At 62.8% G+C, this 14,913-nt stretch overlaps 1 protein-coding gene across 1 annotated transcript; it reads left to right on the forward strand.

Moving 5' to 3' along the window:
• Positions 1-391: 391 nt before the first annotated feature.
• CBX4 (chromobox 4) lies at positions 392-4,835 on the forward strand. The gene is made up of 5 exons (XM_062624377.1): positions 392-595; positions 679-722; positions 1,456-1,521; positions 2,108-2,174; positions 2,618-4,835. Exons 1-5 carry the CDS (start codon positions 527-529, stop codon positions 3,947-3,949), a joined length of 1,578 nt encoding a protein of 525 aa, XP_062480361.1. The 5' UTR covers positions 392-526; the 3' UTR covers positions 3,950-4,835.
• The last annotated feature ends 10,078 nt before the right edge of the window (positions 4,836-14,913 follow it).

Genomic DNA, 14,913 nt, shown 5'->3' on the forward strand with positions numbered 1-14,913 from the left:
AGGGCCCGCTGCGGGCCGGGCCCCGGGAGCAGGCAGCGGGCTCGGGCCGTGCAAGGAGTGGGCACCGCCGTTCCCCGCGCCCACAGCAGCCCGCGACGTGGCGTGGAGCCCTCCCGAGGGCGCATCCCCCGTCGCCGGACCCCGTGGGGAGGCCCCCGCCTGCTCCCCCCCCCCCCGTGTTGCGGGTTTCGCACCTGCCCCGGGGCTCCACCGCCCCCCGCGGGGGCCGTGCTGAGTCACGCGTGGGGCGGGGGCCGGGCTGCCCGCACCCCCCCCCCGCCGCCCGCCCCCTCCCCGCCTCGCTCCCCGGCAGGTCTGCGCCAATCCCCCGGCCCCGCCGTTGACGGGCAGCCGGGCCCGGGAGGCGCCGCCTCCCTGACGTCTCGCTCCGGGATTTGCACGGGTTGCGGTGCCGCGGCTCAGTGTCTGTCGGGTCGGCGGCGGGAGCTGCCGGGAGCCGGAGCCCAGCTCGGCTGCAGCGGCGGCCGCGGACGCCCGGCCCGGCGCGGCCCTTCCCGGGTGCAGCATGGAGCTGCCGGCGGTGGGGGAGCACGTCTTTGCGGTGGAGAGCATCGAGAAGAAGCGGATCCGAAAGGTGAGGGGCGGAGGGTGGCGGGGGGCGACCGAGCGGGCGCTGGGTCCAGCTGACGCCGTGTCTTTGCCTCCCGCGCTCCGCAGGGCAGAGTCGAGTACCTGGTGAAATGGAGGGGATGGTCGCCCAAGTGAGTACTGAGCGGGCAGCGGGGACGGGGCCGGGGCAGGGCCGGCCCGGCGGCGGGGCTGCGCCGCGCTCCGTTCCTCGGGCAGGGCCCCGGCCCGGGCGGCGGGCGGACGGGCAGCGAGAGGCGGCCGCGGGGCCCGGTGGTGGCGGCGGCGGGAGCCGAGCGAGGCGGGCAGGCGGCGGCTGATGTGCACCAGAAAATGGCTCCTTCCCCCTTTCCCTCCTCGGGAGCCGGGCTCCATATTGCAGAACCGAGCGGGGGGGGGGCGAGCAGGGGGGAAGGGGGAATAACCGCAAAAATAACCCGCAGCCCGGGCGGGCGAGCGGCCCCGGGAGCCCGCCGAGGCGGAGGCACCGGCGGCGGAGCGAGCGCGGCCGCTGCGGGGGCTTCGGGAGCTGCGTGACAGGGCGGGCGGGGGGCGCGGGGGGGCTCGGCCCGGTCCCTCCTCCGCGCCGTGGCCGCTTTCCTGGGTTCGGGAAAGGGGATTTGGAAAATTTCATCATGACATGCCTCGAATTCCTCCGGAATAATAACTGCGCTAAATAAACAGCTCCGTCCCCGTGCCGCCCCCCCTCCCCGCCCATCCCCCCCGCCCCCCGGGACCCGCGCCCATCACCAACTCCCAGGCGGGCCCGGTGCTGCGGGCGGGCTCCCGGGCACCCCCTTGCCCGGGACCCCGGCCCCTCCCGGCGGGGCCCCGCGGCTGACGGCCGTTCTCCTCCCCTCTCGCAAGATACAACACGTGGGAGCCCGAGGAGAACATCCTGGACCCGCGGCTGCTCATCGCCTTCCAGAACAGGTGAGCGGCGGGCGGGGGGCGGCGGCTGCGTCACGGGCACCGGACGGGACGGGCCCGGGCTCGGGCTCGGGGGCGCGGCCCCGGCGGGGCGGGCGCCCGGGGACGCGGGTGACGCCTCCAGTTCAAGGTCCCCCCCGCGCCGCGCTCCCCCCGCGCCGCGCTCCCGCCGCCCGGGGACTCGGTGCGGGCGCGGGGAGGGGAGGAGGCGGTGCCGCCGCCGCCGCTGCGCTTGGACGGGCTGGGCTGGGCTGGGCTGGGCTTTTGCTGCTGCTGCTGCTGCTGCTGGGTTTTTTTCGCTTTCCGTGCATTTATTTCCTGTAGTCTTTCGGCGCAAGCTGTAAACTTCAGCCCTCGCCGCAGCGGCGGGAGGCGGGACAGCGCCTTCATCAGGGGCCGGCTCCCTCCGCGGGTCACCCGTGTCCCCGTGCCGCCGCCTCCTGCGGGACCCCCTGCCCGCGGGCTCTGCTTCCCCCCGGCTCCACCGGTGCGGGATGGTTGGGGTGCCACGCGTGGGGTGCAGGACGGGGAGCACCCGGGGGTCCGTGTGCCGCCAGTCGGACCTCACCGTGACTCCGTGTTCCCGCAGGGAGCGGCAGGAGCAGCTGATGGGATACCGCAAGCGGGGGCCGAAGCCAAAGCCGCTGGTTGTGCAGGTAAATGGCGTGGGAAGCCCAGCCCCACAGCACGGCCCCATCCCACCCCCTGGGAGCCGGTTGCAGTGGGTTTCATCATGCTCAGGAGCCGGGCGGGTGCCCCGGGGATCCCCAGGCCCCAGTGCTGAGCTCATCAGGCAGCCCCAGCCCCGCTGCAGCCGGGTGGCATTAGCAGGCTGCTTGGCAGCGGCGTCCCGCTCGGCCCCTGTTCCCAGACAGCTGATTGAAGGGTGCTTTTCTTCTTTTCATTGCTTCATTAATCTGGAGCAATGCACAGCCTCTAAGTTGGAGTGGGTTGGGGCCGCCTGCGCCCTGTGATGCAGCATCCCGTAACCAGAGCTGCTGGATGGGGGGTTCACCAGAGCCTTTGGCACCTGCCGCAGCACTGGCACTGCGTTCTGCGGGCCCGGCTGACCACAGCCCCTTGCTTTGTGTTGTTGCAGCTTCCCTCCTTCGCCCGCCGCTCGAACATCCTCACTGGGCTGCAGGACCCTGCCGTGGACAACAGGCCAAAGCTGGATCTTGGCTCCTCTGGCAAGAGCCAGCAGCACCAGTATGAGCTCAACAGCAAGAAGCACCACCAGTACCAGCCCAATGGCAAGGAGAGCAGCATGAAGCACCAGTCCCACAGCAAGGGGAAGTACTACTACCAGTTGAACAGCAAGAAGCACCACCACTACCAGCCGGACCCCAAGATGTACGAGCCCCATTACCAGCCCAGCAGCAAGGAGCCGCAGAACCAGACCTGCTTGGACAGTAACAAGAGCCCCCTGGTCTCTCACCCAGACAAGTGGACTCATAGCCCAGCCAAAAACCTGCTGGGCCCGGTCAAGAGCCTTGCTGCAGAGAGCAAGAACGGAGCTGAGAAGAACCTGTCCAGTGGTACTGGGCCTCCCCCCCGGGACAGGGTGACCAGCAACGGCCTGGGAGGCAAGATGAAGATCGTCAAGAACAAAAACAAGAATGGGCGCATAGTGATCGTCATGAGCAAGTACATGGAGAACGGCATGCAGGCAGTGAAGATCAAGTCCGGGGAGCCTCCCCGGAAACGGGCTGCGGAGGAGAGGACTCCTAAGAAGGGTGGGGAGGAGAAGCTGGAGGCTTGGAGGAAGCCAGGGGAGGAGAGGGTGGTGGGCAGCAATGCCCTGAGCAAAGCAGAGGATGAGGGCCAGCAGCCTGCTGTGGAGCTCGAGGAGAGTCCCCAAAAGACTCCCGTGGCCAAGGAGCTGCCCCTTCCTCCGGCAGAGCAGCCCCTGCAGCTCACCACCAAGCCGGACCTCGTGCCCTGGTCCCTGAACCCTGTGTGTGAGCACAGCCCTTCCTCTATGGGACTGAACCTCTCCAGCCTCGGCTCACGGAAGCGGTGCCTGTCGGAGCCGCATGCGGAGCGGGAGCCAGGGAAGAAGCGCCTGACGTCGCGGAGCATCAGTGCCCCAACCTGCCTCAGCCCCCCGGCCCCCGAGCGGCCGGAGCTGCCCGCCCAGCCGGAGGTCATCCTGCTGGATTCGGACCTGGATGAGCCCATAGACTTGCGCTGCGTGAAACCGCGGGCGGAGGGCGAGCTGGCCCTGGCGCAGGTGAAGCCGGAGGTGCCACCAGCACCGCCAGAGAACCCGGCCACGGAGCCTTCACAGCCCCGGGAGGCCACGGAGGAGGAGGAGGAGGAGGAGGCTGAGTCCCTGCAGGAATTCAAACCCTTCTTTGGGAATATAATTATCACAGACGTGACCGCAAACTGCCTGACCGTGACCTTCAAGGAGTACGTGACGGTGTGAGGTGGGACGGTGGCTGCTCCCTGTGGGAGCTGCCTGCACGCCCCGGGGGCCACTGGCCCCCCAGCCTCCCCTGAAGGTACTGGTGCCCCTTCCCCGGAGCCCACGTGCCCCGTGCCCGCGCCGTGGAGGCCAAGCCTGCGGTCCCCGCTGAGGGGATGCCGGGACAGGGTCTGGCACCGCGGCCATCCCCGCCACGCGGGGTGTCCTCGCCGCTGCTCCCGCCCCGCCATAGGGGCCCGTGGGGATGGGGCCCACCAGTTACTCAGAGTTATAGTATTATATTTTAACAGTGCTAACTTGTCGAGTGATTCTTGCTCCCGTTTGTACGTGGTGTTCTTGAAATGTATTGTTTGAGCTGAAAGCTGGTCGCTCTTGGGCCACGCTAATATATTTATTTGTAGGTATTTATATAATGAAATATAAAGCCTAGATTTATGGAGTCCCTAGATCACCTTATAAACTATATCAAATGAATATTTTCTGTTTTCCTTTTTAACCATTCAGCATTTGTTAGTCTCGTCCCCTCCTTCCCACCCGCAGGACCATCCCTGGTATATATTTTTTGATACTGTACACATGTGGTGTTTCTATGTGCAAAAAAAAAAATGGTTATCTAAAGCTAAACGAGCTATTATAGAAATTGCTGCTATTAGAAATGTCTAAACTATAAGCTTCCAATTATTAATTGCTTGAATGTAAATATTAAATGGAGATGTTGAAAGTGCATTTGATGTTCTGCAGCTAGTGTAGATCGGATTGCAGAGCCCGGTGGCTGGGAGGTGGAGCGCAAGCTGCCGGCAGCGCTTCCCGGTCTGATGGCTGTGTCACGGGGGAAGAAATGTATCATGCAATCACTGCAAAGGACTATAAACCTTTACAAAACCCACTGGGATTCGGAGTGCGTTTGTTACCGCATACGGAAGCTGTCCCTGTGCGGGCAGGCGGTGGCTGGGGAGCCCTGGAGCAGGTACCTGCAGGTTCCAACCAGCTCCGAGGTTCCTCATGGTCAGTGTAGCTCCGAGATGTCCCCAGGAGCGCAGGCAAGGACATGCATCGTAGCACATGGAGGTATCCTGTGTTCTCCTGGCAGCAGGGCCAGGAGCAGGGCTGGCAAAAACACAATGGGCTGCGCGAGGTCTGTGATGGGAAGCCTGGAATGCTGCAGGGAAGGTGGATCACCCAGTGGAAGGGTGGTTGCTCACTGTCAGCCTGACACTGTGTTATCCCCAGTGCATGTGGTTAGATGAGAAGTTGAACTTCTCTGGGAAAGGAAGATGGTCCAAATTCCACCAAAAAGAAGCCTGTGGATGTCTCAGAACAGGATTAATAATTGCTGGAGTCCACTGGGAATCCAGCACAGGGCTAATTAATTCTTTACAGCATGGCTCACGTGAAGGTGGCAACCTCGCAGCATGCCCACGGAGCCCGTCTGCATGTGCGTGAGATGCAGGGCACAGCGCCCACTGCCCTGCGGATCCCCAGGTCGCATTCCCAAGTGGAGTCGAGTGCTCCCAAGCTCGTGTCTGCCCAACTGCCTCTTCTTCCAGCTCTTCTCATGTTGGGCCTTTGCTTGAAGTGGATTTCTCTTTGGCAAAGATCTTAATTGAATTACTGTAATTGATGGCATTTTGATGTCTATGGACAAGGGCCTCGAGCTTGTAACAATCAGAATTGGTTGTTTTGGGTAGGGTGGACCCTGCTGTTACACCAGAGCTGAAGATGTGGGCGAGTTGCAGAATTTAAACCCCTGTGGTCGTGGCAGGTACTGTTTCTGGTCTGGTAGAGCTCAGGTCTGTTGCTTGGTGACTGGAAAGATGGCTGCAGGTATTTGGTTAAACCTGTGTGTGTTGGCAAGGTCGGCACTGACAGCTCGGCTCAGCTCATGATTCAGTTGATGCTCCAAAGTCAATGGGAACTTGTGTAGTACATTTTGTGCCTGTGATTTTCCCCCTGCCTGCATGGAGACCCCAAAACCTGATTGTATGTGCACAGAGAGCGAGTGGAAATAGGTGAACTCTGATTCGACATTTTGCCTGCTGGCTGTGCTGAATCTTAAGAGGGTTTTAATCAACTCTGTGTGTCACAGCGACTGTGTGAGTGCTGGGCAGAGGCAGTGGCAGTGCATGAGGGTGCTGGAGGGTGGGTGCTGGGGCAGGAACCTGGTGGTGCCCAGTGGTAGTTTGGGGGGAGCGTTCTCCCGCTGCCCCAGGCCTGGCTGGCAGAGCAGAGGATCAGAAATGATGCATTTCCCTTGATTAATTAAGCTACTGGTTATCTGAAAAACAAAAATGGCATGGAAGAGAGACGCATGCTCAGAATGCAAAATGTGATTTGTGAAAGGGGAAGCGCTGCTCCGCAGACAGCGCAGGAGCCGGGCACGGCCACTGCCAAGGGGAACTTTTTCCTTGGGCAGACAAAGGTGGATGCGTCCATCGGGGTTTCTCACGAGCAGCAGGATGTGTCTCTGAGCAGAGGGCTTGCAGGTGCCTGCGCAGAGCCCGAGCATCGCTGCTGTGAGCTGGATTCACAGCTTCCTCCTCCGGTCTGGAGGTGTGTGCGACTCCTGTGTGCAGTCCACAGCTGTCTGCAGGGTCACAGCAGAGTCATGAACGTTTGGAAATGGGTTGTGCTGTGCTGCAGTTTTCAAGGGAACACCGTCCCTCTGAGCGTGTGCTTCCCAAGTGTCCCTTTCCAGCATCCACCGCTGCTCCAGGAGCTCCCAAACCTTGTCTCTGCTGGCAGGAGCTGTGGCTTGTTTGAGGCACCATTTCCCGGAAACCACAGAGCCAGATACTTCTTCGTTTAATAGTTTGATCATGTTTATCACAACTCCAGCAGCTTCCTGTGCAGTGAAAGATGTGATAAGTAGTTACTGGGTTAGCAGACCCTCCCCTTGCTTTGTGCCAGTTGGCTGGGAAAGATTAAGTGTGTAGGATACGAATTACTTATTTATGCCACTCTCCTTCCGTATTAAGTGCATCAAACGTAAATGCCTGTTACCAAGCAAATTAATATGAAGTCCACTACTTCTTCCAATGGTTATCAAAGTGATCCAGGATGAGATGGCGTCACTGTGCTCCATTAGGAAGACTGGTGCATGCTACGTTTAATGTGTTTCCCAGGAATGCGTTAACCTCTGCTTGGTTTGGATTGATTCCAGGCAAACATTTGCTGATTTCAAAGGAGAATTTGTGTTCGGATTTTAGCTCTTCTGAAAGGGCCTGATGCATCCATGGCCATGCTGACAGGAGGGACCTCAGGTCTGTGCTGTATAAAGCTGCTTTCAGGTTCTCCCCTCCCCAGCTGTGGGGGTAGCAGTGGCTGCACCCATACCAGAGTGGAAGCCGGCCACTGAGCTCCATCACCAGTGATTGCCGTGGCCCTGTGTGGTTTCAGCAGCCATTGGAATGATTCCTGCTCCAGGGGAGGGGATGGAAACACGTTCCCACTGTCAGCATGTGTCCAGGGGCTTGTTAGAGGGGTTGCATCTCTGGGGTGAGGATGCTGTTAAGAAGGATATTAAATAAACACGCAACAATGAGCTGATGTCTTGTAATCAGAATAAACAGCCTCATGGGAACTGTGAGACTTCCAGGTACAGACCGGGAATGGGAGAGGAGCTCTTCTCTGGCTAAGGGCAGAAGGTGGATAGGAAGCAATGGGTTTCCCAGGTTGTTGGGGCACTCACTGCATTTGCCCATGGCTGGCTGGGGGCAGCTCCTCCAGGCAATCCTTCCATGTGTTCTGGGGGGTTTTCCTTTATTTTTCCTGTTATTTCACTATGCAATGTCAGGCAGGAGCTGAGTGTGGGACTTTGCTGAACGGGGTGGCCTCAGCATCTCATCCTGTTGGAGAAGCCAGAAACAAGGTAAAGCATTCATGGTTATATTTGGCATAGGGGGTACCCACTGTTCATTTTTCCAAGTCCATCCCCTTACGGTGATCAGTGGTGGGGCTGGTGTCCCTTTGGGAGGGTGAGACCAGGGTGCAGCCCCCATCACTGAACCAGGATGGGTGTGCAAGGGGATGATGAGGGGCTCCCCTGGTTCTGCCCCATTCCCTCGCCTCCCCCATCCCCCCGGGCTGCCTCTGGTTGGAGCAGTGGAAAACGCCTGGCGATAGGAAATCCTCCATCTCCTCCACAGATAAAGATCATTTGGACTCGGCCCAGATTCATGTGAGATCTGTGTCGGGAGGAGACAACCACAAGGACACTGCTCTGTTTATGTTTGCACACGAGAGGAAAAGGGCTGTGCAGGGCCGGGCACAGCCCAGACCATCTCCAGGCGCTCCCAGAGCCTTGTTGAGCAGCTCCAGAAGGTTCCCTGTGCACTGGAAAGCTCTGCCTGCACCCAGAGTGGGGGAGATTCCTGCTAAAGGGAAAATGAAGGAGCTCACGTGCTCATGAGGCGGCTCCACCATTGAAGTCTGGCCTGAACCCGGTTCCATGCTGGCCTTGGGCAATATCAGAGCAGTGAGGAGGAATGGTTGTGTGAGCAGGATGCTGGATGGAGGAGATGGGGCTCAGATCCTGGGGAGGGACCCCCCAGTTGCTGTGGGGAGTGATGGGGATGGATGATGTGCGAGAGGGGCTGTGGCATCTGCAGCAACCTGGAGGAGGGATTGGAAGGAAAGAGGATTCTGGTGGTGCAGCTGCTTGTTGGAGCCACCCCTGGGTCTCTGCTGGTGCACGGAGTCTTGTGGACACTGGAGGGATGGACCTTCGGGTGCAAATGGGAGAGAATTGAGGGTCTCTGTGAGGATGATGGTGTGGGCAGGACCGTCAGGGGTGGCCAGGCTCTGCTCCTCTCGGGTGAGACCATTACAGGGTGAGATCCTGGCTCACCCTGGAGCAATTCACTGGCACCTACTGAGGTCGTTTCTCAGAGGGAGCCATCAGTTCCGCTGACACCTTGATGTAGTTTAAAGCAAACTGCAAGCATGAAGATTTATTTTTACCGAAGGAGCAGGCATATAAAACATCCTGTGCAGCACAGCGCAGCATGGCAGGAAGCACCCTGACTCCCAGGAGTCATGGCTTCAGCACGCCGGCCGTGTGCCGTCCCCGCCAAGAGCAGGCCCCTGGGGTTTGTAAGGGTGGGGAGAGGAGGAACCTTAATTACCAACAAACAGACCCCCTGGGATCTCCTCAAACACCGGGACCCTTTTGCAGAGATGTCACTGGCACCGCTTGGGATGACAGACCCCAGCTCTAACAGAGTGTATTTAATGCTGGACATAAAGACTGTGCTGAGCAAAAGATTCTTGTGCCAACGTAAAGCTGCATTTGCCACTCTCCTGGGGAGCCACTGGGTGCTCCATTTTCTTCTGCAGTGGGATGAGCCTGTGATGTACAATGCAAGGACCATGGTGTTTGGTAATAGGTGTGAAACAACCTGGGACCTTGGGTTGGGAGACCAGGGTTTGTCCAGAGCTGGGCCCTGGCTTTGTCCTCTCCCCTAACCCAGTGCAGTGGCCATATGGCCATTGGTCAGCATGAGTGTGGGAACGACAGGATGACATTGGCTCCAGCCATTCCCCCTTGTTTGAAGGTAAGGATAGAAAAACACAGCCGACATTTCAGCAGCAGCTGCCAGGCTGGAAATTCAGCCCCAGCATTGTCCTCTGGTGTGTGGGGTGAGCACCAGCCCCGATGGGATGGGATGGGGTGATACTCATGTCACACAGTGTGGGCTCTGCCATGCCAGCCCCAGGGCAGGACCTGTTCTCAGAGCTTTGGGGATGTCAAGAAGGGACTATGAGGCTGGGGACAGGCAAAGCAGGTGGAGGGAAACCTCCCATCCCGTGGTGGGGGCCATGGAAGTAAATGCACTCCCCAAGTCCCTGTTGCTGGGGCTGTTCAGAGCCCAGACTCACAGGGACCTGAGGAAATGAATAATTTCTATTTGTGTGACGAATAATTTGTTTATATGTATGTATATATATAAAAGGAGCATCATATTCTTCTAGGCGCCAGACAGCTGGGGAGAAGAGGGTCTGTTTGGTCCTGGCAGGAGGAAAGGTTTGTTCAGTATCACAGAGCCACCGATGCATCTCGGAGCACAGAATACACATTAGTTTTCACGTACGTTAGTGATTCTATACAGTCTGAGAAAGGAAGGGAGAAGCCCCTTCCCTGCACGTTCCTCCGTTCCCATACGGAGCAGCCGGGCTCCAGTCTCGCTGCCGCCCGGAGCCGCCAGCACTGGTTAAACCGCAGAGGAGATGTGGTGGTGGTCACACACCGGAGGGACCGGACCCTCACCGCTGGGGCTGGAGGAGTGGAGCCTTATCTTGAGTTTAAGGACTCAACCCGACCCTGAGCCGGTTTTAACCCGAAGAGGGGAGGCTCCGTCCCCGCGGCCCCCCCCGCCCCGTGGCTCCTGCTCCGCGCCCTGGGACAGACCCGCTTGTCCCGGGTGTGGTGATGCTTCCTGAGGATGCTCTGACCCGCAGGACCCAGCACTAACTCCAGTGCAGCGCAGGGACCCACCCGAAGCCACCTAATCTAACGTGACACGTTTCCATCGTTTGTGCTGCGAGCAGCAATTTGCGGTTCAGCAGCAACGGCTGACAGAGAGGAGCATTATCGCAGGAATTCCTTCCCGCTCCCGCCCGAGCCTGTGACACATCAGCCCTGGCCGCGGCTTTGGCTTTCCCAGGCTCGAGCTAACAGCCTGAATCCTTTCTCCTTTCCCTGGAAAATCGGGTTTGCCTTTGCCTTGTGCTCCTCCGTTCCCCGTAACCGAGGATCTGGCGGAGGGGGACGACAACTGGACATGCGGGGCGGGGGCTCAGCACCGCGAGCAGCTTCCCGGGGATACGGGGAGTGTGACCGGGTACGGCCGGTGTCGCGGGACGTGCTGGATCACGGGGCGCGGGGGGCAATAACCGTGGATGCTGTAACCGGAGGGGTGCGGTAACCGAGGGCTGTTGCTGGTGGGGGATTGTGGGGCTGAGCCGTCCAGAGGGGCTCCCAATGCTCCACCACCGCTCGCTTGGAGGGGGACTTGGAACCTGCCGGGGATTCCGGGCCTGGTGGTGTCCCTCCCGGTACTACCGACGGGGATCGCTCTACACCGGCATCCTCCCGCCTTCGGGCACCTGCCTGCCCGGGGGGGCTCGGACCCGGACCTCCGGGACAAGCCGTGGCTTAGAGCCGGTCCCTCGACCCCACAGGGGACCGGTTCCAGCCGTGCCCTCGGCGGAGCCCTCACACAGGGAGGAGCAGGTGCTCGGGATTCCCGGCGTGTGCCGGGGAGGTTCACGGCAGAGCAGGCTGCCGGTACTGCTCGGTGTGTGGCACTGCTGAGCCTTCCCCTGCAGCAGCCTCCGGTAGCTTGAACAAGACACTGAAATACCGGCGAAGAGCTGGAAAAGGGGCGGGGGGGCTTCCCAGAGCCTCCATGGGAAGGTTGAGGCCGTTTTGATCCGCCCGTAAACCTCTGCACGGGGGAGAAATTGGGGGATTGAGGTTTGGTGTGGGATAGAAGAGGCGGGCTGAGGGAGCGGAGAGCGGGGCCATTGTCACCGCGCCAGGAAAATAATGATAATAATAATGATCAAAATTCAAATCCAGGTGGAAGGGCAGGAACGGGGCTGGTGCCTGGCCCCGAGACTGCTGCTCAGCCCCGGGCTGCTGCGGCGGGATCCAGGAAGGTGAGGGAGGCACCCACGGCAGTGGATGATTATAGACACATACCCCCCCCCGATTCTTAATATACCCCGCAGTATTTTATGTACCCTGAGCCCCGCTTTGCCCAGCTGGGTTTGTATCTTCATCCACTGTGGCTTCTAGAAGATTCATTCCTCTTCCCCGATAGCCTCGAAGGTTTCATGGGCAGCCGTGACCGCACACGGGGGGGGGGGGGGCTCCCCCACACCCCATCCTTTCTGGGGGTTCCCATACGCATTTTCTGTGCTGCGTGTCCCCACGGTGCGTGTCCCAGTGTCCAAGTGTCCTCCCGCATAGGGTCTCACGTGGGACACGCAGTGCTGTTTGCAGCGGGACCGTGGGGAGGGGAGAGCGCGGACAGGACGGGGGGAACGGAAACGGGCGACTTTCCCCCGGGAGAAGCTGGAGCAGAGCAGGACCGGGACAGGAGACCCGCAGCACCGGGGACTTCACAGCTGTCCCGGGGTAGAGGGGAGCTGCAGCGGGAAGCCGCGGGGGGCGGCTGTTGTGGCCCGCCGGCCGCAGAACCAAGTCAGGATGAGGCCCCGGTTGCCCTCCCCATAGCAAACACCGGGCGAGCGGGAGGTCCCGGGGGCACCGGGCGGCTGCGTCCTGCCGCGGAAGGAAAGTCCCGTGGTCCCGGCAGGAGCGGGAGGAAAACGAAACGGGGGCGAGAAAGCGGAGGAGCAGGGGAACGCGGTTAGGTTGCGGCGGGGGGCGGCCCGGCGGGGCACGGGATGCCCGGCCCGGTTCGGCCCGGTTTAGCCCCGCGCGGCGGGCGGGGTCTCACACCTGCATTGCAGCACGGCCGGGCCGGCGGGCTCGGCTCTCTGCGCGGCGCTGCATTGCAGCACTGCAGGAGCCCCCTCCTTTCCTCCCCACTCCCTTCTCCGCCCTCCGCCTCCGCTCCGCTCCACGAGCCCACCCGGGCCACGGACCGGCTCCGCCGAGCTCTGCTCCCGCGGGTGAAGGCACCGGCCAGCCCCGTCGGGGCGCACACAGTCCTGCCCGCCCGTCCCCGAGCGGCCGGTTCAGCCCCGCGGCCGGTCTCGGTCGCCTCCCGACCCACCCCACCCCGACACGGTGGCCGTGCTGCCCCCGACGGACCGCCTCGGACGTCGGGGCACCTGCGCTGCCCGTGGGGCTGGCAAAAGCAGTCGACCACCGCGTTCCGGCCCTTCGGGACGCGAGGCTGCTGACTTCGCTCCGGGCTCCCTCACCCGGTGCAAGCGGCCCGGCGCCCGGTGCCAGCCCTGAGTGACTGGGTCTTGCGTGGACTCAGACAGCCACGACCACGGCAGCTGCGTGCGCGGGGCGCTAAGGGCAGCGGGGCGATGCCTTTGGGAAGGAGCCGGCGGCGGCTACCGGGCATCCCGGGACCTGTCGCGCCGCCGAGCGCTGCGGGCAGCGGGGCCCTGGTCCGGGCGGGCCGGTAGCCTCAGCACAACGGGGGCCCGTTCCCAAGGCTCCCGCTCTGTCTCTGCTTTGGGAAAACGCCAGCACGGTAACAAAATGGCGGGGAAAGGGTGGGATTGTCACGGAGAGCCCTGCAGCGCAGCCCCACCGGCCCCCTGCACCGCCCGAGGTCCGGGCGTCCGGAACCGGCGGCGGGCAGCGGAGCAGGGGTGGCCCCCCCGGGCCGTACCGCCTCCCGGCCCCGCCGCCCGGCAGAGCTCCGGTGGAGACGCAGCTGCAGAAAATGGCTGCTCGGCGGAGCCCGCTGAATCCTGCCATGAAGGGGGGGGGAACGGGGACGGCAAGAAAACGGCGCAACCTCCCGACACCGGCCGCGGCCCCCACCGGGGAACCTCGTTGCGAGCGGCGCAGGGGGCAGGCGGAGGCGGCGCTGGGCGGAAGGACCCGGCACCGGGTGGAGCCTCCCCGGTGGGTCCTCACCTGCGGCGCAGCGGGGAGGGCACGGGGCAGCCCGCTGCGATCGCGCCCGGTTCCCTGCGGCGCTGGGACAGCAGCCCCCGCCCGGTGCTCGCAGGGGCGGAGGGGCGGGACGGGCACCCCGCGGTACCCGCGGCCGCGCCCGGTTCAAAGAAAAAAATCCTAAGAATAAAATGAAAATGAAATAAAAGAAATGGACCCAGGGAGCGACCGCGGGAGGGGGCGCGGCTCGGTCACGGCACCGGCGAAGCCGCAACGAAAACTGAACCCCACGGCCCCCGCGCCGTGTCGCTGCCCCCCACCCGCCACTGCGGCGGCTCCCAGGTGCCGGTCCGCTGGGACGGATCGGACACGCGTGAGTGCTATCTCCCCCCCACGGACTGTCCCTGCCGGGCCGCACTGTGCACACGGGAAGGCGCTTTGCCTCTACCGGGGGTGAGGTGGCACCGGCGTGCGTCGTGCGTGGACACCGCAGGCCCCACCGCGCACGGTGCGAAGGACGCCGGTGCGTACGGGAGGACCCGGGGCTCCCCGCCGCCGGGTGCCGCGCGGCGCAGCGAAACCCCACGGCCTGTGCGCCCGGGGGGGCGGACACATTCACCTCCGTGACCCGCGTTACGGAAACGGGGCTGGGACAGGCGGCCCCGGGAGCACCGTGAGGTCGCTGCAGCCGTCGGTGTCCACGGAAGGCGGCGGTCCGGGAGCCCCGGGGCAGGCGGGGCAGTGGGGCCGGGGGTCCCGTTGTGGGGGTGCACACGGGGGGTCCCGCCGGTGTCACCCGTGGGGGCGGGGGGATTCCCCGCCCCGTGGGGGCGCGCGGGGCCGTTCCACTCGTGAGAGCCGGTTGCTGCGATACCAACGGGCCAATGAGCGCTCACCAGCTCATCCCGGGCTCTGCCACCGCTTCCTTATATGGTGCTCGCCGTCCGCGGGGCGCCGCGCTCATCGCCATATAAGGGCATGAACCTAAATACAGCATCTACCTTGTGAGGAGTGGGCGGGGCCGGGCGGACGGGGCGGGGCGGGACGGGACGGGGCTGGCGGGGACCGGGGCCGGAACCGGAGCTTCCCCCCCGCCCCGGGCCGGTCCCGCCGCAGACCCGCCCCGGGGGAAGCCGCCGCTGTCATTCGGTGGAATGCAAATGGGCCGCGCTTCACCTCTAATTGCTTTTGTTAAAAGCGGAGTCGCGGGGCCGCGCGCGGTCGGGCAGGGCCGTTCCCGTCCTTCCCCCTGTCACCAGTCCCATCCCAACCGGGATCTCCCCCGGCAGGACCCCGGGACACCGCGGTCCGTCCCGCCCCGCCGGGGCTGTCGCGTGGTCGCTGCCCACTCATGGCAGCTCCGTGGCCCTTTAAGCCGCAGCCCTGGAGGAGCGGATCCGTCCTTCGTCCGCCC

This window comes from Pezoporus occidentalis, unplaced genomic scaffold (genome assembly GCF_034315485.1).
Source record: "Pezoporus occidentalis ecotype Australia unplaced genomic scaffold, CSIRO_AGI_Poc_V1 ctg266, whole genome shotgun sequence".
Lineage (NCBI taxonomy): Eukaryota > Metazoa > Chordata > Aves > Psittaciformes > Psittacidae > Pezoporus > Pezoporus occidentalis.